At 38.6% G+C, this 23,895-nt stretch overlaps 1 protein-coding gene across 3 annotated transcripts in view; it reads left to right on the top strand.

Annotated features, from left to right (window-relative positions):
* Positions 1 to 23,895, top strand: part of ARHGAP6 (Rho GTPase activating protein 6) — a 313,488-nt gene that overhangs the window by 272,583 nt on the left and 17,010 nt on the right. For all 3 annotated transcript variants that reach the window (XM_058018515.1, XM_058018516.1, XM_058018517.1), the window contains exons 4-8: positions 8,827 to 9,083; positions 13,688 to 13,883; positions 16,876 to 16,931; positions 20,597 to 20,747; positions 21,975 to 22,123. In XM_058018515.1, the coding sequence (XP_057874498.1) occupies positions 8,827 to 9,083; positions 13,688 to 13,883; positions 16,876 to 16,931; positions 20,597 to 20,747; positions 21,975 to 22,123 (809 nt within the window). The remainder of the gene's footprint in view (positions 1 to 8,826; positions 9,084 to 13,687; positions 13,884 to 16,875; positions 16,932 to 20,596; positions 20,748 to 21,974; positions 22,124 to 23,895) is intronic.

Raw genomic sequence — 23,895 nt, 5'->3', positions numbered from 1 at the left:
GCTTTTCTTTCTTTAACCTTAGGAAAATAACCATTGTTTAAAATACATAAATGCTTCAGTGCTACTGATCAGTTGGATTTTAATAAACCCCACGTGACGTGGATTTACAGATATGGTTGCACTCTTTTGTTTAGACACTAATCAGCTTTATGGGCTGGGCCCTAATCCAAGGCCTGAAGTTGACCTGTAATTCAGAGCCATTTGAACCAAGTCTGAGTACTGAGATGCTGGAAAGTGTCTGTGAAATTGCATGTAGGAAATTGTGCATCTAATTTTGTGTTCATTTCTGGAAAAATGGCTATAAAACTCAGTATTGATATCCCAGTTTCACAAACATGCACTCAAATCCAGGAATTTTTGACAGAAGTAGTGACCTGGTTACTCTGCTGTCCTCACTTTAAGTCTAGTTTAGCAGAAGAATGGAACTTCAAAATTCCACGGTAAAAATTAACATCCCCATTTCCAAGTTAGTTTACGTAGTCATCAAGAAGAAAATATTATTCTTTTCATTTTTATTTGTTTGATGAGTTAAAATACCTTATTATTATTTTCTTGATTTAAAATTGATCCTGGAAAATACTGTATTAATCTTTCTAAAATGGAATGTGCCCTGACACATTGGTTTGATGCATCCAGTGGCTTCCTGCATTATTACATTGCAAGTACCAAACTTTTAATTCATTACAAGAATTACTTGATATAGGAGTGAAGCCACATGCAGGAGGAGTCATTAAGCAAGAGATTTAGTTATTTTGTAGCCACCTTTGGGGGAAATTCTTTTTTGCATTGTCCTATTAATTCACTACATTTGGTTACATGGTAATTAGTCATTGCTAGGTTTTTTTTTTCTGTAGTTGTTCATACAGATAAGAGTGCAAAGCAACATAATTCTGTGCAAAACCTGCTCTGCTCTTCAGTGTGTTTGCCAGAGATTGAGCTTCATAGGGCCTGTGAGGTGCTCTTCTGCATCAGAAAAGGCTAACCACTTCCTGCATTTTAAAATGTTTTGTCTCTCACAAATTTTTGGTCTGCTGAGAGCTTTCATCTTTCCTTCCTTAGGCATACGATGACTTTGGTAGTCTCTGTTGAAAGCTTATTTTTAGAAGTTTGAGAGTTAAAAAACATTTTGGCTTTTTTTTTCCGTCACATTTTTTCATTACTGTAGCAGATTTTAACCATGATAAAGTGCTTTGATATTTCACCAAAGCCAGAATTTTGCTGTGTCACCCAGACTTGGTAGATCCTTGCAGTTGCACTTTCAGAGCTCCACCAATGCTCTTTGGTGCAGTGCCTTGAGAAGTGAAAGTGTCCTTTTGGTGATGGATACAAATCCTTAACCCAGAGTTGGTCTTTATTCCACTAAATTCTCTGTTGCCGAAGATCTTTCAAACATTTTGTTTTCTTATATTGCCTTGCATTCTATTTTATTTCCTTACAGGTTTATTTCAGCTGACCTTTATTTCTGATAATTATACAGCTGCACCAGTTGAGCACTTCAATATAATATTATTTTCTGCTATTGCACTTTTGTTGAGGGATTTTCTTTTGTCTCTACCTTGCATGGTAACATTTATATGCAGTTATACTTCATTCAGTTAGTAGCTTTGGGGATATACTTGATTTTTATTCTGAAGAGTTTTCTGAGTGCACTTTGCCTTTTAGGGCTTGCTAGTTGCCACTAAAGATCAGCACTTTGTATTTATTCATCATTGTTTAAATTTATCTACTTCCTGGTTTTCAGCCTTGCTCATACTGTCTGGTTACTTATACTAAGCATTTTTAGAAATCACTATGCTGATTCTCCTAATTTTAATTCCTTTTTTCTTATTATTATTATTTGAAATTCAGATGTTTCAAACATACTGCTTTTATCCTTTTTTTATCCCATCTGCTTTTATCCTTTTTCTCACATCTCTCACTGTCTTATTCTGAGTTACAGAGATGCTTTACATGCACTGTCCACTTATAAAGTATTATAGGAACTTTTATAAAATATAAATTCCCTCTGAGAGGAAAATACCCCAGCACTTTTCAAACAGTAGAATCTGTGTTTCTCTCCTTCCTTTAGGAAAAACTTGGGTTGGTCAGTAAGAGTCCAGGAAATTGGAAGGAGTCACATTCTGAACAGGTTGTGTTAGCAGAGTGAAAAGAAAGGCATATCTACTCTTACTATTTGCCAACAGCAAGTGTTAGGCAAAAATAGCCCAAATAGCAGCATATGTTATTTGTCAGGTTTTTTGGCCATGGTTGATCCTCGTGTACTTTTCTCTGCCCTTCTGAGTTATTAAAGATCATCTGCCACTCAGGTACTTGTTTAGCAGACTATGAATGCATCACAGCAGAGGGAATGAACAACCAGGAGTGCTGGTTTGTGCCAGGGGGGCATGAGCCTGGCACTGTGCTTGAAGGGTGGCTGTTTTCCTGTGGGAAGCAGCAGCACCAGCATCTCCTCCAGCCTCAGGAGTCAGGGGGGACAGTATTGCCCAGCTTTCAGCTGATGAGTTAGCTCTGAAAGAAAAATGTAAGGCCTTGTGCTGCTGGTCTACATGAGGATGAGCCTGCCATGTTCACGCCAGGATCGAGCCCCACCACCTTCCCTGAACAGTGGCCTCCATGTCACCTGGAGTCAGAGTTAACCTCCCTTGACATGCCTTTCACAGCAGGCTTGTTCTCTAGAGAGGGTATCTTCCATTTCTGGGCAGCTGCTCCAGGACAAACACTCCTAACTGTGAACATGGGTGTGCTAACACAAAAGGCTGGGAGCACACACCACCCAGGCAGGTCCCTAGTGCTCATGCCTGAATGGAATGCCTTCCTTGTGTTTCCTTTGGGGGGTTTGTGGTGGGTTTTTCAGTAACTGTCCAGCTGCACTGTTGTGAGAAGGAAACAAGAGCAGGCGGCAGGATGTCGGAGGGGAAGCAGGGAAGCTGCTCACCAGACACTCTGTAGAGAGGAGATGCAGCTGCCTTAGTGCAGACTTCATTTCCATCCCTTCAGCATCACTTTGTAAACACAGTTGCAACTGAGAGAGTAATTAATCCCAAACATTTTGTGTTTTCTCTGTCCCAGCCTGGGATCCCCCACATACCCGGACAAGTAATGGCTGAGGGGGGCATGTTGTTGGTCCTGCCCAGAGTGTATGGGCCACCTGAAAATCTCCTTTTGTAAGGACAGACTCCTGAAGGTTAATCCTGACAGCCATGCAGCACCATGTGATCATGTGTGAGGGTTGCAAAGATAGCAGGGATGTGCCTGGCAGAGGAGGCCACAGAGGTGGAAAGAAAGGGCCACCATGCTGGTCACCAGGGATGCACGATGGAGGCCTCACTGCAGCTCTTGCCTGGCAAACCCTCTCCTTCAGCACTGACATGCACTGAACTGCCCCATGGTGTAGGTTTGTGGGGTTACTCTCTGGAGAGGTGCCACCTCTCTCTAATGTGTGCCCAAGACTGTTCTTCCCCACCTGCCCCACCAGGCATCTATGCTTTAAAGGCATAACCAAAAGTAATGGTACTTATTTTTTCTAGGACTGTTTGGAGATTTAATAATTTGTATTTTAGGACTCAGTCCAATCTATGGAGGGTTTACTGTCTAAATTCACATTTTATTTAGATGATCAGTCAACCTGTCTGTTAAGTGAGAGTTTCAGCAACTTGTCACACTTCTGAAGGCCAATAAAGACACCACAGTAGAATTTAATGCACTTTAAATGAGTTTCATATATCTTTGTCCTTTTTTATATCTGTCAACATCTCGTTAAAAGTGGAGAAATTGTAAAAGGAATGTTTTTTTCAATTGTTATTATATCTCTGAGTAATTCACCAAAGCAGGATATAGCAAAACTTGCTGGATGTAAACAGACTAAACAGGAGAGCAGCACTCCACCCAGACATTTAAGCAATATTTTCAGCTTCTATCGTTCAAGTGTTTTTGCTTTACCCGGCCTCCTTGTTATTAATGGCCATCATGACCCTCAATCCTACTGCCTACAGATGTCTCCAAACATTGCTTTTGGCTGCTAACAAACAGTACTCAGGCTGAAGGAGCAGTAACATGTCTGTGCTGCTTGGAATAAGACATTCTCAGGATGCTGTCTGCTGGCAGCTGGATATTGTTCCCTTATGAATTCAGTGCTAATCTTTAAGGCAGCAGAAGCAGGGTTTTTTGCCATCCCTTGCCAGTGATAGGGGTGTCAGTGAAAGCAGACCTACTTCTAGAGTACACACAGGCATTCCTGAGAGAGATGCCTCCCAGAAATTACTCGCCCTAGAAGATTTTATCAGTAAGCCAAGTTTGTTTTGCCTTGGTTCCAGAAAACCCTACAGGTTAACAAAGAGACCTGCTCACAATTTATAACCACTTGTTATGTGATTGCTTGAGTAACTGAGAATTATCCCTTTTGCTGATGTTTCTGCATGGTATGTAAATACTTAACAGGTTCATCTCTGGGGCCTTAGCAGAGCTGCTGTGTATGCAGGACTTCACGAGAAAAGGCCTTCCTGGTAACTCTGTGGCATATGCAAATCCAGCAGATGTTCAATTTTTCTTTAGTTCAAAATTCTTGAAAATGTCATTTGTGTTTACTTCCTGTTCATGCTCAGTAAATTAATATATTAATGTTTGCATTTGTTCTCAGTAATTCAGCCTATTGTGGTGTCTGTGTGCCTAAGGAGGGAACTGAATAAATGCAGTCTCTTTTTTATTGTAGTTTATCAGAAATTGGTTTTTTTTTAAAGTCTTTCCACCAGCTTACCATGCCTCTATAAAAAAAACTTTGAATATGTTTCTCATGCTCTCTAGGCATAAAAAGAGGGTTTTTAAATCAATAATGTGTCATATTTTATACTGAAGTCAAGTAAAGTACCAAATAGTCTCTTTAATTTTTTGTAAAAAAACCCCAGACCTACTCCCACAAAAAAGCATATGTAATTGGGAGGGCCATATATTACTCCTTGAAGATCAGTGAGCTGTGAGTAGCTGAAGAAGAGATTTTCAGCCACAGAACTGGTGCTGAAAATACTGTCTTCTCTTGAATCTCCTGGAGTCAGTGCATGTTTTGAAGAACCTTCAGATGGAAGGAGTTTCAGAGTTCCCATTATGGACTGAGGTTTCTCTTTTCCGTGTTTTCTGCTTCCATCACTGTCTCTGCAGATCTGAAATAATTGATTTCAGTTAGCAGAAATCTAGCAGAAACAGAGTTACCCTGTCTGCTAGCTGGGGAGATTGACTTAAAGACCCCATTTAAATATCCCTTTAAAAGCTATTCCTGTCATTTAAATAGATATGGTACAAGCACCTTAGTAAATCCTGGTCACAGATTTTAGCAACCCAAAACCAACATTTATGATGTACTTAAGAAAAAACTCCAAATGCTAAGGACCCTAACCACAGTTACTTTTCACTTTATTAGTATTGAAAGACTCATTAGAATCTAGAATATAGATCTCACTGGCTCCTAATAGACTGTTATGTTCTGTGGGATGGAAAGCAGTTTTCACCAGCTGAAACTTCAGAGAGTCTTTTAAACTATGTTTGGATGGGTGACATGAGGTCAGGTAAGCTATAATCATGTGGGTCAACATCCTGAATATTATCATTTGATTAGCAAAAAGGAGGATTTGGGATCACTGAAACTCCTATTTGATCTGGCTAGGAATTTTTCTGTGATATGCTGCTTTTTATTAGAAAATGATGATTTACCGCCAAAGAAAGATTTCTTAGGAACATATCAGTTTCAATCAAAATTTTTTAAAGAATCTTGTTTCAGCTGCGAGCTTGACTTTCTGGTAAGAGAAATTATGCACTTCTCCAAAATAGTAAATTTCCTCCTTTGCCAGTAAACACTGAAAACTGGAGTGTATTAAAAGTGGTGCTGGCTAGGGATACAAGTCTGTTTCCAAGCTGATTGCCCAATCTGCCAGGTTGTTTCACATTTTTACATGATGCTTTTTGCAAAATGTCTTTTTAAGCTGCCCAGTCTCCTCACTGAATAAGTGATCAATTTTTTGTTGAATTTACAGAGAATAACTAACTTAGTAGCTTTGGCACTCAGTATGTATACAGCAGACCAAGGCTTGAGCCAGTGCTTTAAGGTACATTTCTTCATGCAAATGAAACCTCTCTGACAGAGGGGATCCCCAGCATGCATCTGTAAAAAGACAGTTGGTCCTTTTACCTTTCTTGTGAGACTGGAGCTTTAAACCCACACATCTTGTGATTTGAGTTGCAGCCCTTTCTGTCCCATCCTTGGGTTGCTGATTACTTCACAATTACTTCACATGGTACAGCTTTTCTTTGGTAATGAATCTGAAATGACAGAAGGGCTAACATTCACTCTAATTACCTGTCCAACAAGGAAGCTGTTGGGATTGAATGCTTCTGAAGCGTGGTGGGTAGAACATGCTCCCTGCCACCACAGCCACACACACATTTTGGTGGGAATTGAGGCTGCAGGCAGTCTGCAGAGGGGGCAACTGATTCTCTAATTTCAACAAATGAGCAAAACTTTACTGGGTTTGCCAACTCTTCAATGTAATTACCACTGCCAGCCAGCCCCACTGCCATCTGTATTTAATCTGAAATTCAGCCAGTTGGTTTTCATCCAGTTCCACCTCTCTGCCAGACACTGAGAAATTGAGGAAGTGGTTCTGTGTCCTGAGAAGGTCTACATCAGAGCAGTCTGGAGTAGCGGCTCATTGTCCTTTCTCTGGGCTACATTGAGCAAGCACAATTAAAAACCTGGAATCCCACACCTGAGAGTTTCCAGGGAGGGGCAATGCCTACCTTGAAATGCCAGCCTTCACATACTGAAGTCAGGAGAGGGTCATTTTAATGAAACTTGTTTAATGAAGCAGTGCTGAGAGCTCATCTCCTGCTGATCTTGCCCCAGTTGATGTAGCATCAATGGCCCCAGCCTGCTGTTGGGCATCACATGAGCTAAATAAATACTGCTGTCCTCTCCCAGTCTGAATCATAGGCAGCTCTGAGCCAAACCAGAGGAATATACTGTGTTGGCTTTTCTCAGGAAATGTTGTAGAAGGACAAATAAAAAGGGGTGCTGGGAGTATAAGAAAGCACCCGGTTAGACAGCCAGAGGGGACACGTGTTGCACATGTGCGTTTCAAATTTATCATCTTAAATGTTCGTTAGGAAGATAATTCAGGACAGTCAAAAAAAATTAATACTGTCATAATTTTATAGACACACTCTGCTGAGTACAGGAGGGAGAAGTCTAACTGAACTCTAACTGAAGTCTAAAGTCTGACTGAAAAGTCTAACAGGAACTGGCAAATCCTGCATTGCTTGATATCTGTGTGAGGATATTCTTTCTTGTCCTAAATTAAATGCAGATGGTTTTAGGTGTCATTCTACTCACAGGTCACCTCCAGAGTTGCTTGATATATGAGGCACTGCTTCCTGATTTAGTTTTGACTGGCCACTAAAGTTAACTCATATCTTAACATTTCATGCTTCTAAAGAGCAGGAATGTTTCTACCAAATCAGAACAATGGGCTGTTGTTTCTTTAGTGTGATAGACTAGTAGTGTCCTCATTCAAGATTCTTAAAATATCCTCTTCTTTTCAATGCCTTATTCAATACAAATCCAGATACAATTAGCAAGTGTCATCAAAGACCTAGTCAGACTTAAAATCCCAGGAGGAATTTTGGTTTCATCATTTACGTAATTGTGGCAAAAGAGATGTATAGTATTTTTTTTAATAATTCCTTCTTTGATGCTTAAAGAAATTTGGCAATTTGGCTTTAATCTCTGGTGCTTTATTTATGCCTGATCTGAGCATGTCTGAAGCTGCAACCTAGTAGAAGTTGCACTTATTTTCACCAGAGTGAATAGCATCGATAACTAATTTTTTTTCTATTTCTTTTGAGCACAAGCCAGTTCTAGTTGGAAATCTGTCTCAGTAGTTTTGCTTCTGCTAATCTCAGATAGATATGGTTTGAAAATTATTGATGAGAATTTTGTAATTGCTGATTGATTCACTGTAAAAAATTTTTCTATTTTGTAAAATATTTAAGCATTTTACTTTGAGATCTGAGATATGTGCTGGTTTTGTACATTACAGTTGTATTGATGTGAAAGGATTATGTTCTTTCTCTTAGTGGAGACAAACGTGTTCTCCTATATTTCCATGTGTCCATGCTTTTTTACTGCTACAAAGGAACTTTACACTGATATAGCACTATTAAACAGGTTCAATCTTATCAGTATTTAAAACAGTATAGTTCTTGTGTAAATTTAAAATTATATCTTTGAAGGCTTAATCTGAGGGGTGAATGTACTTCAAAGCTCTCTGCACAGGTAGATTGATACTCTCTGAACTGTAATGAAACCCATGCACATGCCAGGACCCCTTGACTCTGGTGCCCTACAGCATTCATGAGGAAGGAGCCTGGTGGAGGGATCTGAAACAGGAGGGAGAGCTTTGGAACACTTCAATGAGGCTCAGTCTCAGGATGGTTACCAGAGCTTCTGATGCCCCTGTGCACCATCTACATGTAACCAGAAGTGCCTGACTTCATTTACTTTTGGTGGAAGTTAACATCCTAATTAGATTTGATCTCAAGTGATTTTCCAGATCCTGTGCAGAGTATCTTGCATTATGTGACTGGATGTATGATTCAGATACGATAGGCTACAACAACCTGGCATGGTTGTTGCTATTATTGCTGAGTCCAACACTTCATTGGAATTACTGTATATTTAAAGAGACTTCAGATTGTTTTTCTTAACAAAGAAAGAGTTAATTCTTTTTGTACTAAATAAATACCAGATGTTTGGTAACTATTAGGCGTTTGTTGTTGTTGCAGAATTTATTCCCCAGGCTTTTGGAATGCCTTTGTCTCAAGTGATTGCTAATGACCGGGCCTACAAGCTCAAGCAAGACTCTCAGAGAGAAGAGCAAAAAGATGTTTCAGATTTTGTGGCCTTTCTCTTGCCATTTGGAACTAAAAGACAGAACAAAGAACTTTCCAGCAGTAACTCATCTCTCAGCTCCACCTCAGAAACACCGAATGAATCCACTTCTCCTAACACACCTGAGCCAGCGCCACGGGCAAGGAGGCGTGTAAGTAGACACATCACAATGGGGTGTGTGATTGTAGGTCCAGAGGGTCTGACTGGACCAGGACATCCCTGTTGTGTGTGTGGACTGTGGACTACTTTCTGTTCAATAGTGGTTTTTATTCAGGTGGAAGTCAGCCTCATCAACTTCAGAAAACTCTTAACTGTAGTGGAAATCTTCTTTTGCTGATGCTGGTGGGAAAAGGTCATATAGACCCTGTGAGTCTGTAACAGATCACAAAGAGGCAGAGAGATTATCTAGAAGTCTTCCTGTTTGCTCCCTTTATCTACCTCCTTCTAAGTCTTTCAGATTTAACAAATTCGATCTGTCTTTAACCTAATTTTTTCAGCAGTTTTAAAGTCTAAACCTATGTGTTTGATATTTATAGGTATACTTATCTTAATCTAGCTCTAACTTGATAATAATCCCAATCCTTATATTAATAAATAATAATTATCCTTGACTGTTAACCCCTATCCTTATATTAATAAAAATCCTCATGTTCTAACCCTTATCATATCCTCCATGGTAAGTAAGGAGTTGTCAGACTAGATTTGTGCCAGGGTCTTCAAAGGATGTTTCTGCATGCAGACTAGGAAGAAGCCTTTGACAGCAAAACACATAGTGGTGGGTTTAGGTTGAATATTAATCTGCATGTAAAATTGATAATTTTTTAGCATAAACCTGTTCCTTGCAAGTAAATTTTATGCTCTGAACTTTCTAGTTCTACAGTTGGTAATTTTTTTTCTTTTGTTACCATGGAATAGAGGTTCTAGACTTTCTGGCTTTTTAATTTCATTTGCAATGGAGAGAGAAAAAAATTGCATAATACAATACTTTGAATAAAACCCCTTTTAATAAATCTGAGCAAGAATTAAGGTGCAAGAACAGACTCTGGAAAAGAAAGTATTTTCTTAAGAACCTCGCCTTCTTTCATCCATAGCCTAAAACTGCTTCATAGAAATTCTCTGTTGGGCTCTTCAAACCAGGGATTAAGAGGGGTGGAACTGGAGTAAATTGCAAATTGAGAGAAGGCAGAAGGCAGGTCATGGGACTCTTTCTTTGTCTAGCTGCCAGCTGAAGCTTGAAGTGTCTATATTCTGTCTGCAAAACTGAAAGCATGGTGTTTGCAGTCTTGTGTACTCATTAACTCACATCTGTTTGTCTGTGCGAACCATATGAGCAGGCATTTGTGTTCACACAAAAGTGCAAAGTTACTTGACTAAGTTAAGGGAAACCCATGAATTTGACTAAGTTAAGGGAAACCCATGAACTTCTTTCAGAGTTTGGCAGTCAATGACAAAAAATAAAACTTCACTGTATGTAGTCATTGGCTTCAGAACCTTTTTTCATAGGAAAGATAACTCATGTGTCCAGAGGTGACTCATCTGCTGTTCTTTTCACGTAGATTGGATTATAAGATTTCTGACCTGTATTTGACCAGTGAGCAGGCAGAAGGCCATGGATCCTTTGGTACATCCACAGAGATCCATCAGGACCAAGTTCCTAGAAGTTGAGGGAGGGTTTTGCTTGTTTTGTTTGTTTGGATAGTTGGGGATTTTTTTGTCATTAATGCCTTTGCAGCTTTCAGAGGGCAGAATTGGAGCCTTTATTCCACAGCCATGAAGAAGCAGTAGGACGTGGTTCACCCACAGAGAAATAAAAGTTAGCCTAAGGTGGACAGTGTGACATGAGGGATCTGGCATTTTCTTTAGGGAATGAACTTACCTAATAAACTTCATGAATTTCCCATTATTTAACATTAATATCAACTCGTGTCCCATATCTTGTCTGTCTCTATAATTCTGTTTTTCAGTGCACTTAGCCCTCTGCCCTGAGCTTACTTAGGGGATGATAAGGAAGCCTGCACTTATCTTTTATCTCTTGAGCACCATTGCCCTGTTTTCAACTGACAAATGCTTACAAAAAAAGGAAAAAATATTTGTTAGCAAATGCAACTGATACAACCAATTTATCACAAAAATATTGCACAGACACCTGGAGTCCAGTCCTCTTAAACTTAAACTGGAGAGATTGTTTATCATTATTCCATTTACTTCTTTGCAACTGTGTCATTCACTTTTGTGTATTTCAAACACAAAAGTGAGTCTTCAAACACTCACCTAAGACTTTCAATAAGAGTTAGAAGAAGGTAATGCTGGCTGCAGAGCTCATGGTGTGAGTGCTGTGGTTCTCTCTTCAACAGCTTGACAAAAGTCACTGTTGCTGCATTTTCTGTGTAGGATTTTTGCCCAGCAGTTGGAAGTTGAGACTTTAAATTCCACTTTCCTTCATGTTTCTGTGTGCTTAGATTAAGACTTCCCCAGTGTATTTAGGTTTTGATCTCATCATGGGGGAGCAGGGACTGGCATCCATCATGTGCAAAGGTAATGGCTGGCAGATGGAACTTGATTTTCTTTAGTTGCTGGGCACTGCAGTGTGTGTGTTACTGACCTGGAGCAGTGGTGTGCAGTCTCCTCCTCTGTTCCTGAGCAGTCAGGTAGGTCAGACTGAGCCCAGACTAATAGGTCTGGCTGAGTTTGAGCTGGGTTTGTGGAGTATGTTGGTAACATTTTCTTGTGCACTTTGTAAAATCAGAGCTGGCCTGAACTTGTTATTGCCAAGCCATGACTTCAGTCACTGAACTCAAGGTCACTCTTCCTAAAGCCAGCTCAGTGTACCAGTTAATCCACAACTTTGATAAAATGCCCAAGGACCACGTTGAACTGACTGTATTTGCATCTATTTTAGGGATCTGAATCCGATTTAAGTAACTCTGATAATGATTCATGAGGTGAGGATGCTTTGCAGACAGGAAGGGACCAATAAAGGCAGGTTATAAAGGAGGGCACCTGTCACACAGGGGCTGCACTGGTGAGGGTGGAGTTAGGATTTTCAGTGCCAATTCCTTTATTTGATGTTTGGAATGCCAAACTCTTAAATAAACTCAAAATATCATTCAGTTGGAATTTTACACACATGGATCATAGCCAGAGGTTCTTGTTTGGTCTGGAGGGTTTTTTTGTTTGTGTTTTTGTTTCCTGTTGGCAGGAAATGGTAAAAGGAATCAAGCAGATGTACTTATGAGAGACATCAGAAATAAAGGTCAAAAGTTGCATTCTAAAGGATCTAGTAATTGTTTATAGTAATGTGGGTAAAAAAAAATCTTAAAACTTCACTGTGTTTCATTTATACATCTACCATGAGTTACAAGAAACAGAACTATACCTGATAAGTTAAATGGGTTTTTTTTAAGGTATTAAGAACTAGAAATGTATGAATGAGTTTGAAATCTCAGTGGACTTTTTGTGAATTTTGCCTATGAGTTGAAAATCTTCATAAAGTTCAGCTGGCTGGGCTGATGGAACAAAATACTTTTAGAGCTTTAAATTCCCTTGTAAGCAATTCTCATTTAATTCTCAAGTTCTCATGTAATAGACATAAGAGTTCTGACTAGCAGTCTATAAATTGCCTGTCAGCTTTTAACAAACTATAATTGTCAGAAAAATTTTGAGTAGAAATTTACATTTTTGTTATTGTTTCTTAGGATGACAGGCTTCATCCCTTTACAGTACATTTTATGTTATTGTAAAATTTATGTTTTGTTTCAGAAAGAAAGAAAATTGTTTCCAAGAGATATTTTTAATAGGAAAAAATCTGAAACTTTTATTTGTGTTAATTATTTATTGTTGTTGTTATTAATAATATTAATATTATTCTTATTATTATACATGGACCTAGAATGTTTTTTTGCCTCCTAAGTTTAATAAGACTTATGAGAAATGAAATTACAGGAATCTTGTGCTTTGAAAAAAAATCTTATTTTTAAAGTGTGAAAATTAAAACATGCCAGAAACCTCCAGCTGCTTGTGCTGCTTTATCCTTTACAGACTGCTTGAACTTCTGCACCTTGCTGTAATCAAAACCTGGATTTCAAAGCTTTCATTGGAATTTTAGTGATTTTAAAAAATTAAGATATGTGAAATAGAATTATTTAAAAAATATTACACCTCAACTTCTCTGGTGTATCTTTATTCTGTGATAGAGTGGGATTATTTCAAACTCCACAGATGTATGAATTTGGGATATTAACTGTTAAATATATATGGTGTATGGTTGTTAATCATTTTGCATAAATTTCACTGATACAATGGTCCAAGATACAGAAGAACTAGTCAATAAGATTTAAAAATATTTAAATATCTCCATGCACATGAATACAGTACTTCAGAGGTGCACCCACAGACCATGATTCATCCTTGCCCTGCAGTATATGCAGGCTTACATCAGTAAAAGCATGGAGTGAAGGAGTGGAAAGCATTTCAATTTTCAGTATTTTAATTTGTATTCATTGTAATATGATAAGAGTAACATTGGTACCATTCCTATCCATTACACTGGTATTATAACTTAATTAATTTATAAAAATGTTGTAGCTAATGATATTTTTATATTTTATATTAATGATATTTTATATTTATATTATATATTAATTATATTTTTATATTTATGTTTAAAATGCAGGTAGGCAAAAGTCTTTGTTGGACGTCCTGTGATGCTGAGATTTCCCCAGCCCTACTGATTGTTCACGTGTGTGTATTTTACAGGGTGCAATGTCTGTGGACTCTATCACAGATCTTGATGACAATCACTCAAGATTGTTGGAGGCTCTCCAGCTGTCTTTGCCAGCAGAAGCTCAGAGCAAGAAAGAAAAGGCAAGAGATAAGAAACTAAGCCTGAACCCTATTTACAGGCAGGTTCCCCGGCTTGTAGATAGCTGCTGCCAGCACTTGGAAAAGCATGGTAAGAATATTTTGTTTTCCCAGGAGTGCCAGATGTATTTTTACTATAATATAAATAAATGCCTATTTTGAGAAGTAAGTATATGCAAGGACATCTTTGAAAGCTAGACATTTTCCCTCATGTTTTGCCTCTTGCTAAAAATACTGTCTCACAAGTAATTCCGTACATGATAGCTTTCCAAACTAAAGATCTGTGCTGTGAGCTTGTAATCTGGCCCATAGAGCACAGGGATGGAGCCTTTTCTTGGAGGTCACCCATCTTGTACTGGGGGTGCTCAGCTCTGCAGAAACAGCTCTTCACACCCCACAGGTTTACCTGTTCCTTCAGAACAAAAGGTCTGAAATGTTCCAGTCAGTCTGGAGTCATGCACAGCCAGTGGATCTTAAGCTGTGAGATCTAGATTAACTATTTATGCTGTAAGGCTTCTGATATTTGAAGATGGGGGTTCAGAATAAGAAAGCATTCCATGCTACATATATATTAACCTCCAAGTAGCATCTTCCTGTTCCCTGCAAGGCTTGAAGGCTGAATACTCAGTTTGTCTCTGGCTTGATTCCTCCTGACCAGCCTCAGGCTCAGGCCTGCCCTCTCCAAAGGAAATCACAAACTCCTGCCAGCATTCTTCCTGTGTGTTCATGATTGTCCAGACACAAGCCTCCCACAGCTTTACCTAATGCAGAAACAATAGTCAATCTAGGTATCTGCTCACCATCTCTGCCAATGGATCTTAGCCTTGTAAAGTTTTTTAATGATAATTGAAATAACTTGGCCACAGGAAGATGGAGTTATCCCGTGGCCAGATAATCAACAAACCATAAAATAATGGTGATTGTAACAGCAAATTATGTATTTGATGCTAATTTCACCAGCAAGAAATCATTTACTAACTCTGAATGAAAGGCTTTTGCAAGATGAGGGACTGCAATTTAAACAACAATGCTGAGCTTTCACAATTCATAACTGAAAACTATCTTCCTTACTAATGTATCAAGGAACACTGCAAAAGATAGTTGCTGTTAGGCTTTCACAGAGCTTAGATACCATGGCTGACAAGTAAGGATGGGATGATTAAATTTGAGATGAATGACTTTCACCCCTTTAAGCAAAGGTAGCTGAGTTTGGAGAACATAAAAGTATCTGAGTCAGCTAAAAAAGCCATCCAGCTGAGCATCATTTGTGTACTGTGATTTTATGTCACCTGATCATCTGTGATAAATTTTTTAATCCTGTTAATGCACTTTCATAACAAAGTTCTTTTCCATATGATGCTCTTTATATTTCCTTTACACTGAAGTTTTCTTTTAAAGGAAATTTATGATGAGTTATTGTGCCTTGTTTAAGAATAAACTGTGATATACCACAGTGCAATAATCCGATATAATCTGGGGCAAATTCTTCAATTTTGAATTTAATCTGCTTTTCACAAGACAGTCATTGGCACTGAGAGAAACCTAAAAGTGGTAGAAGGTGGACACTGTAGCAACATCATTCATGATTCTGAAATACTTGCCTACATGCATAAGTCCTTTTCCAGCAACAAATCACCAGCAGTTTCTGATGACTGCTTTGAAGGATAATTCTGAGCATTATATGACAAAAATGGTTATGTTTTTAGACATTAGAGCACCTGTCCTTGTTCACCTTCCCTATTTTCCCTGGATTCACATCCCAGAGATATAAAGGCCTGGCTTTCTGTAGACCTGCAGTGTAGCAAAAACGCTGCATGTGTAGGAATGGGTAAGCAGCCTGCAGATTGCCCAATGTGTGTAATCTCCATCTCAGATGATTCCCCGCCAGTGTTCCTGGATTTACTAAATGGTAGCCCATCAGTGTAATTTTCTGTTAACCAAAGAGAGAAGATTTGAAAAGAGGTGTTATGTTGAGACTAAAATCTAAAAAGCAGAATCCTATCTGAATTTCTGTGATGAAGATCTGCAACTCCAAATACTGTTCAAGTTGACACATCTCCAGCAAGCAAATGTAGCCTAATGGCTGTCAGAAGGCATTTCACAAGGAAATTTTACACTTCCTGTATGTCAGTAGAGATTAGAGCTGCAGAGTAGTCCTTGTTAGACCATAAACTTCCAAGCTTATGGATAATTTCATCCCTTTTGCAAAACTGTATAACCATGTAAAATTATATTACATACACAGGCCTTCAGGCTCTAAAATTTCCACGCACATTGTCATTGCTAAAGACCATGTCACCTCTCAAATTTTTCAGGTCCTGTTAGTTCTCAAATATGTCCATTTGAGAACCAAATTATAATTTTTTGTATTTGTAGTGGCTTTCTGCAGGACTACAAGAAGGTTTGAACTGATTTCTTATGAAATAGCAGACAACACAAATTTCCTAATCGCTTTAAGTCTAAATGACACACTTCTGCACTTTGCCTAAAGTACCACAATGCTTCTTTATAGCTTTCCCTCTATATAATAGTTATTCCTACCTTATAAAGTGCACACAACTCCCTGTTGAAGTTCTTCCCTCTCACAGTCTGCCTGAGTGCCCAATTTAGGTACCTTTGAAGGAGACTCTCAACTTTGTCATGACAGGAACTTTGGAGCCAGTGAGTTACCCCAAATACCAGCTTCATCCTGTATCCAAATACACAGCTCAGTGCCCACATATTTAGTTGTTTTACTGCCTGTTTCCTTTGATATCAGTCCTGGAAGTTACACCTCCAAACCCTGAGCAGTGCCCCAGTCTCTGCATACTTCTGTTCCTCATAGCAGTGGCACATCTGAAGTGGCATCAGAAATGTCACAGAGATGCCATTTTGCAGATTAAGTGTGATCCTTTAAAACCACAGTGGATGGCTTCTTAATCACATCTTGCATCAATGGTAAGTAAACATTTGTGGAGAAATATGTTACTTTTCTTTTTATTTATTCTTATAAGTACACACATAGGTCAGAATGCTTTGGTTCAATGCAATTTTCAGGAGAAAATTTAACAGTAAAATAGTGCTATGATATGTTTCACTTGCAGGTCTCCAGACAGTAGGAATATTCAGAGTTGGAAGCTCAAAAAAGAGAGTAAGACAGGTGAGTGGATATGGATATGATTTTCTTTCATCAGCTATAATATAAACAAATCTGATTCCTTCTGTTATTTCTTTCCCATCTGTAGCATGGTGAAATTTAGTCTTTCTGGGTCAGTGACTTTGCTGATTTTTTGATGGCTCATAAAAGGCTATTCCAGTATCTTTTACATCTGGTGAAATCCTTGTCAGGTTCTCAGCAGGTTAACAGTCTCTGTATGTTTTGCTCTGGAAAAGTAGCACAGGGTTGGAGATCCAAATAAACTACAGTGAAGAAATTTTCCAAAGGTCACACTGCAGGGGAAAAAAAATCTTGGCTGTTCGTTTCATCTCAGAAACAGCTGAAGTTCCCAAAGTAAACTCAAACTGTAAATCTTCTTTGGAAAACTCACGGTATGAGAAAACATGCAAGTACAGAACAATCTCTTTTACCCTAAGATTGCTGCTTCTAAATATCACCTTTCTTTTACCCCTGCTAGACTTCAAGCTCAGAGCAGACCCTTCCAAGTCTTAGTATCAGCTAAATTATGAAAAAGCACAGATGGTGTGCAATTAGGTTCCAGAGATAAAGTCAAATGTGGGTGTTAGCTCCTAGATATACCCACCTAGACATTCCCAGCAGCTGGGAATACATGTTGAATTAGAGCAGTGGAGATGGTTGTTAGTGTTTGCATGATGCATAAGGAAGAGATGAAAAGATAGAGGAAAATGTCCCTCCCAGGAAGTTAAGACAAAAATCATCAAACAGAAAAAAAAAAAGGCAACAGAAAGCTTGACTGCATCTGATCCTACAGTTTATAGTTCTTTGCAAAAAGTTGCAAAAACTTCATAGTGTAATGTTTTATCATTCTGGAAAGTTACCTTGAATAGCTAAACTGAATTGATTTTGGCGGGTATGACAGCATAGCCTACTGAATTGTAGCTCATTCTCCAGCAGTTTCTATGCCTGAGTCACTGGTGTTACACTAGGCTATAAAAACATCAGCAGAGGCAGTTTTCAGATCAACACTGAACTAGATAAAGTAGTGAAGTTGTCTCACATTTGCAAGCTTCAGTGTCAAAATATACATAATCATTAGGGGTGAGTACAATTGCATCATACATCTGGGGAAAAAGCAGAGCTTCTATCATTCACTTGTAAACTAAGCCTTACTCTGAACATTAATGACTTTCACCACTTTTTGTTCTACTTTGTTTTCAAAAGGTGGGGAAATCAAGAGATTTGGGTATCTATGTTTTTTATTACATGGACTAATTTATTGAACTAGGTAAGCTGATATATTTCATTAAACAACAAGCATCAGCTTGGCCCTTGTAGTTACATTAATAAATGCTGTCAACATGAACACATGGGAAAGTCTTGATTCAATTAAAATTCCACTCATTTTCTGAACCGTAGAAAGCCAAACCCAGCACTTAGATTTTGGTGTGCTTTTGCAGCTGTTCATTAGTTTTTCTTGTGTAGAAAGTAAGCATATTTTGTTTGCCTTCCTTCCTCAGTTAGAAAATGTCCTGTTTCGACTGTAGTTTGTTGCAGTAAATACATAAGTAAGTAGATACATGTGCCAGAGGTGGGTTTTTTTGGTGAGCAGGAAGAGAAAACCTAGAACATTTGTATCTCTTGCAAACTTCTTCTTTCATGTTCAGTGAGGTGTAGGACAGAGATTCCCAAGCTCATCTTGACTCAAGGTGGGAGATCTGGTGCATCGGGGTGCCAGGTTCCATCTTGTGTCTGAGCATTGTTGCCAAGATTGGGATGGGGAACCCTTGATGCTGGGCCTGGTGACATTGTGGCAGCTTCAACCCTGAGGATGAAGAGTGAAATAGCTGGAGCTCTGCTCTCCTATCCCCTGCTCCAGCACAGATGTCCTCATCTCTCATATCCAAGATTCAGTGGATGCTGTAGTTCACCACCTGTATCTTCCAAAGTCTGAAAGCATTCCATGTGAATGGAGTCTGAAAGACCTGAAGTTTAAATGTACAATATACACTTCTAACAGCCATGATACCTGGGCCTGAAATGTGGCTACATCTCATCAAGGCTTCTATGATATTTTGCTGCTTAGGATATCTCTGTAGGTCTCACAGGATATCAGATCACAAGTGCCATATTCAAGTCTGTAACAGCAGTTTGTGATTTAGCCAGCTATTTGGGAAGTCTGAATTCCTGATGCAGTGCTAATCTGTTTCCTCAGCTGCTTTTGGGCACTTAAGCACAGAAACAATCTTCTGGATTGAGGTAATTTATGGTGCTCTGCAGGGATGTTCTGCTTTTGTCACCAGTCTGGAGAGTAGAATTAGGCTGGAAATGAAGTTCTCAAGTTGGCACTGGAAAATCTTTGACCATAAATCAAAGAATAATATTAGATAAAGAACATATTCTGGTCATCATAGTATAATTATTTATTGTTAATAATGACTGATATTAATAATGTTAAAAGTAATCCTAATAAATTAGAATGGAGACTGTGGTTTTTAATGAATATCTATCAACCAATATGAAAGCACAGTCTGAGCTGAAAACAAAGGATTTTCACACTGAACACACCGAAGATAGATTTGCATGTGACCAAGATTTGCTACAAATTTTTACAGGCATGTAGTTTGCTTGTGACTTAGCTTCTTTCCTCTCTTTGGTGTATTTGTAATATTCCTGATGAAGAAACCTGATACCTCACATTTTCTTGTTTATAAGATTTAGCTGTAATCACTCTCTGAGAAGATAGGTGTGACATTGTGATACCTCATAAGGTTAGCAAAGGTACAGTTTTTTTCTAGGAAATAGTTTTAAAACCTCTAGACTGTTTTCAAAATGCAAAAACAGTAAAAGGTGAAGCTGTCTTCCTTGAGGAAAGTATTCTGCTCTTTCTGCTGGAAAATCCCTCTAGAAGGGCAAGCTTTTACCTTTTCATAAGATATCTTGGATTTGGAAGAGTGTTTTCATCTGCCTTTGGGAAGTGTGATGCCTTTAATTCAAAGTGTGATGCCTTTAATACAGCATTTGTCTGAGGACCAAAGCAGGGGAAAAAATTAGCAATACCTTGTAATGATGTTAGCTTGCTGTTTGTGAACTCTGTAATGATGATTACTTAATGAACATAACTAAATTAGGAAAGCAGAACAAGGTGTGTGTGAAGGAATACTGTGAAGTCTTAGTGAACCTGTCTGCTTGATACCTATCTTTACATACAGTCTTAAATGACAAGAGATATGTGAATTTGGTGGATATTAACATGATATTATTAATAATGTTTTTCTACAAAATCATAAGTGTTATAAAATGCAATTTTAGTCTTTCTGAGTCCATAATGCAGTAAGGTGATATGAGAGCCTGTCTTGTAATTTTCCTTATTTTCTCTGGTTTCTGCCCTTGCTATGAATCTTGCATTTCTGCAAAAATTATTCTTGGATACATGTTTTCATACAAGAGTGTCATATATTAGCTAGAAAAAAAATGTATTTTATTACAGCCTGGTGCAAACCTTAAGTTATTTATTACATATTAAGCAGCAATTAGATATTAATTATGTCGTTGACCTTACCAAAGACTAGTCATGCTCACTCTTGAAATTAAAAAGGAGTAAATCTGCTTTTCTAAAGATTTTCTGTGTTGGGATGCATTACTGGGGACAATAAGTGACTGTAGTTTTCTCTCATGATGTTTTTCAGTTACGTGAAGAGTTTGACCGAGGTGTAGATGTTGTATTAGATGAAGAGCACAGCATTCATGATGTTGCTGCCTTGTTAAAGGAATTTCTGCGTGACATGCCTGATCCACTTCTCACCAGAGAGCTTTATACACCTTTCATCAACACTCTCTGTGAGCTCTACAGCATCTTGATTTATCAATTTTCAAAGGCTAATTTGTTTGCATTCTTTGGTCTCTACTAATAGCCTTCTTTTAGTCTATTCCTTTAATGCTCTGGCCCTCGATTTTCTCCAAGTATTTGTTTAATACACTATAAATTATATATTATATTTAATAACAATTATATATATAATACAATATAGTGTATAAGAATATAAATAATATAGTATATTCTTTAGTATAAATTTACTGAGGTCTTGGTTTTACTTCTTGGTTTTATATTGTAGAAATATAATCCAGAAAAGTAGAACAAGGGTTTCACTAACTATATATATTTTTGCATTTGTAAGGATAGAATTCATGTTTTCTATTAAAACCTGACCCTGTCTTTGATCCAGCAGTGCCAGGTCACAGACTCCCATTTGAATCTTTGTCTCTTAGAATTTTTAGATCTGTCTACTGACCAAAGTTCCAGCTTGGCTTGAAAAATTCCAGTTTCTTCATATTGTTCCTTTCATTTATTCTTCTTTGATGGTCCTCAAAGCCATCATATTAAGTACTCCCAATTGTGTTGCCTAAGACCCAAGTGCACACTGTCAGGGATTTAGGAAAAAAGTTAAGTTGGACAGTTCAAGCTTAAGCAGCTGCCTGGTATGGGTTCTTCAGATGCTTTCTAGCCCTCATGTCTGAGATCCTGCCTCTGTCCCACCTTTGTCACTGGCTACCATTTAGATGGTAGATGGTAGTGATGGCAGAGTGTCCTTTATTGCTCTGGTGGCTTTCCAGTCTCCTGGTACTTCTGTGAGATGAAAAACTGTAAGAAAACTGATTAAAAATGTCTGAAGCATAAACCTGACTGGAATGCTTGATAGCTACTGTACATACCAGTAGCCATACCTAAATGAATGGAGTAAGTAGAAAAGTAAGGAATATTTGAGTCCAGTAACAGTGATGGAGTGTAAAACATGGGTTTTGCTCTCTTTCAGGATAAGAAAAATCTTATTGAAAAATCTTATCTCGTGAGCAAAATGTTGACCAACTAAGGCAAAAATCCCATAGTAGTAGTTCTTAGAGTTTTGATGTTTCCTTAGAGTTTTCTCTTTTTCTTCTGATGTTGTAAGGAAAATGGTTCTTAAACAAAGCTATTCCTATACCTTCCTTTGGGTTGGGATCAGTATATTTGTTCTGCTTTTAGGTTAGTTGGAGTGATTTCTTAGAACATATTTTTTCCCCTCTTAGTATTAGAGCCAGATGAGCAGCTCAGCACCTTACAGCTTCTCATTTATCTTCTACCTCCTTGTAACTGCGATACCCTTCACCGCCTGCTGCAGTTCCTCTCCACAGTAGCTGGCCATGCAGAAGACACCAGAGACAAGGATGGCCAAGAGGTAAGTCCTGGTCACTTGTGTCCTTTGACTTCACTGAATTCATGGTCTGAAAAGAGATCTTTAAAGCCTTGAAACATACACAATGGTGGCATATCCCTGAAAGGTGGGAGAGACTTTATCTGTTTGTCTGTACTTCTGCCATTTGTTTACAATGTTCTTAGGGCTGTGAAGGTTTAATTTTTGTATGACTTAACCAATAAAGCATCTACCACTTCCTTTGGGAGATTCAGTGTACCAGCCTTGCTGTCAAGAACGTCTAATGTCATCCATTCTTCCCCTGCTGCCTTGTTTTATCCCATAATATTCTATGGGAAAAGTACTCAGAAAAGGTCAGGCATGCAAGGATATGCTTCTTCATTTTCTTTTCATTCTCTGTTGTTGCTCTTGTTGCTTTTTTACATTAGTTTTGGACAGAGCAGTTCGCTCCTTGGTTCTCTTTGCTTCCTTGTGGGCCCTGGGTAGTGAAAAATAAACAGAGGACAGGAACTCCATCTGTATCCTTGCAACTGACAGACCTCATCACTAGCTGGAGTCAGGGTTCATCTTTGCCCATTTTCTTTCTGACCTCCTTAACTCTTGCAGCCTGGACCAAATTCTGTGGAGAGTTTGATGTGCACTCACCCCACAGAGACAAGAATACCCCCAGCCATGGGGCTGAGCTCTAGCCCTGAGCATTTTCCTCTCTGCACCCTGTGCCCATTCACGCTGGAGAAGACCTGAAAATCCAGGCTTCCCATTTCCTACCAGGGAAGTGCTGGCACCAGTAGGCTGCTGTGTAAAAGGAGGCAACTCTGTTAAATGAATAAAATGAATATAATCTGTCAGTGCTTGACAAAAATATACTGGTTTATCTGTGGAAGGACTTCTCAGTCCTCTGAACTGCAGCAGAGACTACTTCTGAGACTCTTATGAAACTCCTTGAGAATTTTGTCTTCCAGATGGAAAATTCTGCTGATTTTGTCAGATTTGGATCCCTTTTGCAGCTGTCTGATTTCAACAATTAGCACTTTGAGACTTATTTTTGCCAAATTTCTGCCTCAAATCCTAACTTCCAGTTATTCCATCTTTACCAGTCCTAACTTCCAGTGTTGCATGTGACTTCAAGGCCCATTTCACTTTTAAATCCACTTTAAATGCTATTATTTTTGTTCTCAGCAAGGAGTTGATAAAAAACTATATCGCTCTGATGGGAAACATTTAAAAAAAGCAGCCTGTAATACTTTAGTGTGCTTAAAAACATGTATAAGCCAGCTAAGGTCATGGTCCCCCTGGTCCTGCAAAGAGTTCTCTGTTGGTTCAGGAATGTACCCAAGAGGATCTTATTGCAGGGCTAGGGGATGCTGCTGAGCAGAGTTCATTTGGCTCAGCCATGGTACATCAGCTTTGCCACAGGTGTTTTGGTAAGGCAGGTTTCTGTCACTTATCTTGACAGTACTGTGAGCATCAGGAATATTATGTGCAACTGGATACCTTTTATAGATAATACAGTATTCTGCTCACAATTATTTAAGCAACTTATGAAGAACTAAGTGAATAAAAGCATCCAGGGCAAGAGAAAGTATTTTATCAGACTGTTTGCTATCACTGGAAGGAAAACAGCCAAGCTTTGGCACACAGGCCCTCTTGTTGATTTCTTTCAACAACCCTTCTCTAACAAAGATGAAGATGGATGACTAATTTTATTAAAATTGCTCATTCAGTTTATTTTGGTGGAAATGTTTACAACATTTTTTAAGGCTGCCCTGAGGCTGCCCTTAAGAAAAGGCTCACTG

This window comes from Melospiza georgiana, chromosome 2, assembly GCF_028018845.1.
Source record: "Melospiza georgiana isolate bMelGeo1 chromosome 2, bMelGeo1.pri, whole genome shotgun sequence".
Lineage (NCBI taxonomy): Eukaryota > Metazoa > Chordata > Aves > Passeriformes > Passerellidae > Melospiza > Melospiza georgiana.
Note: the sequence above shows the minus strand (reverse complement) of the source record. Positions and strands in the feature narration are given on the sequence as shown.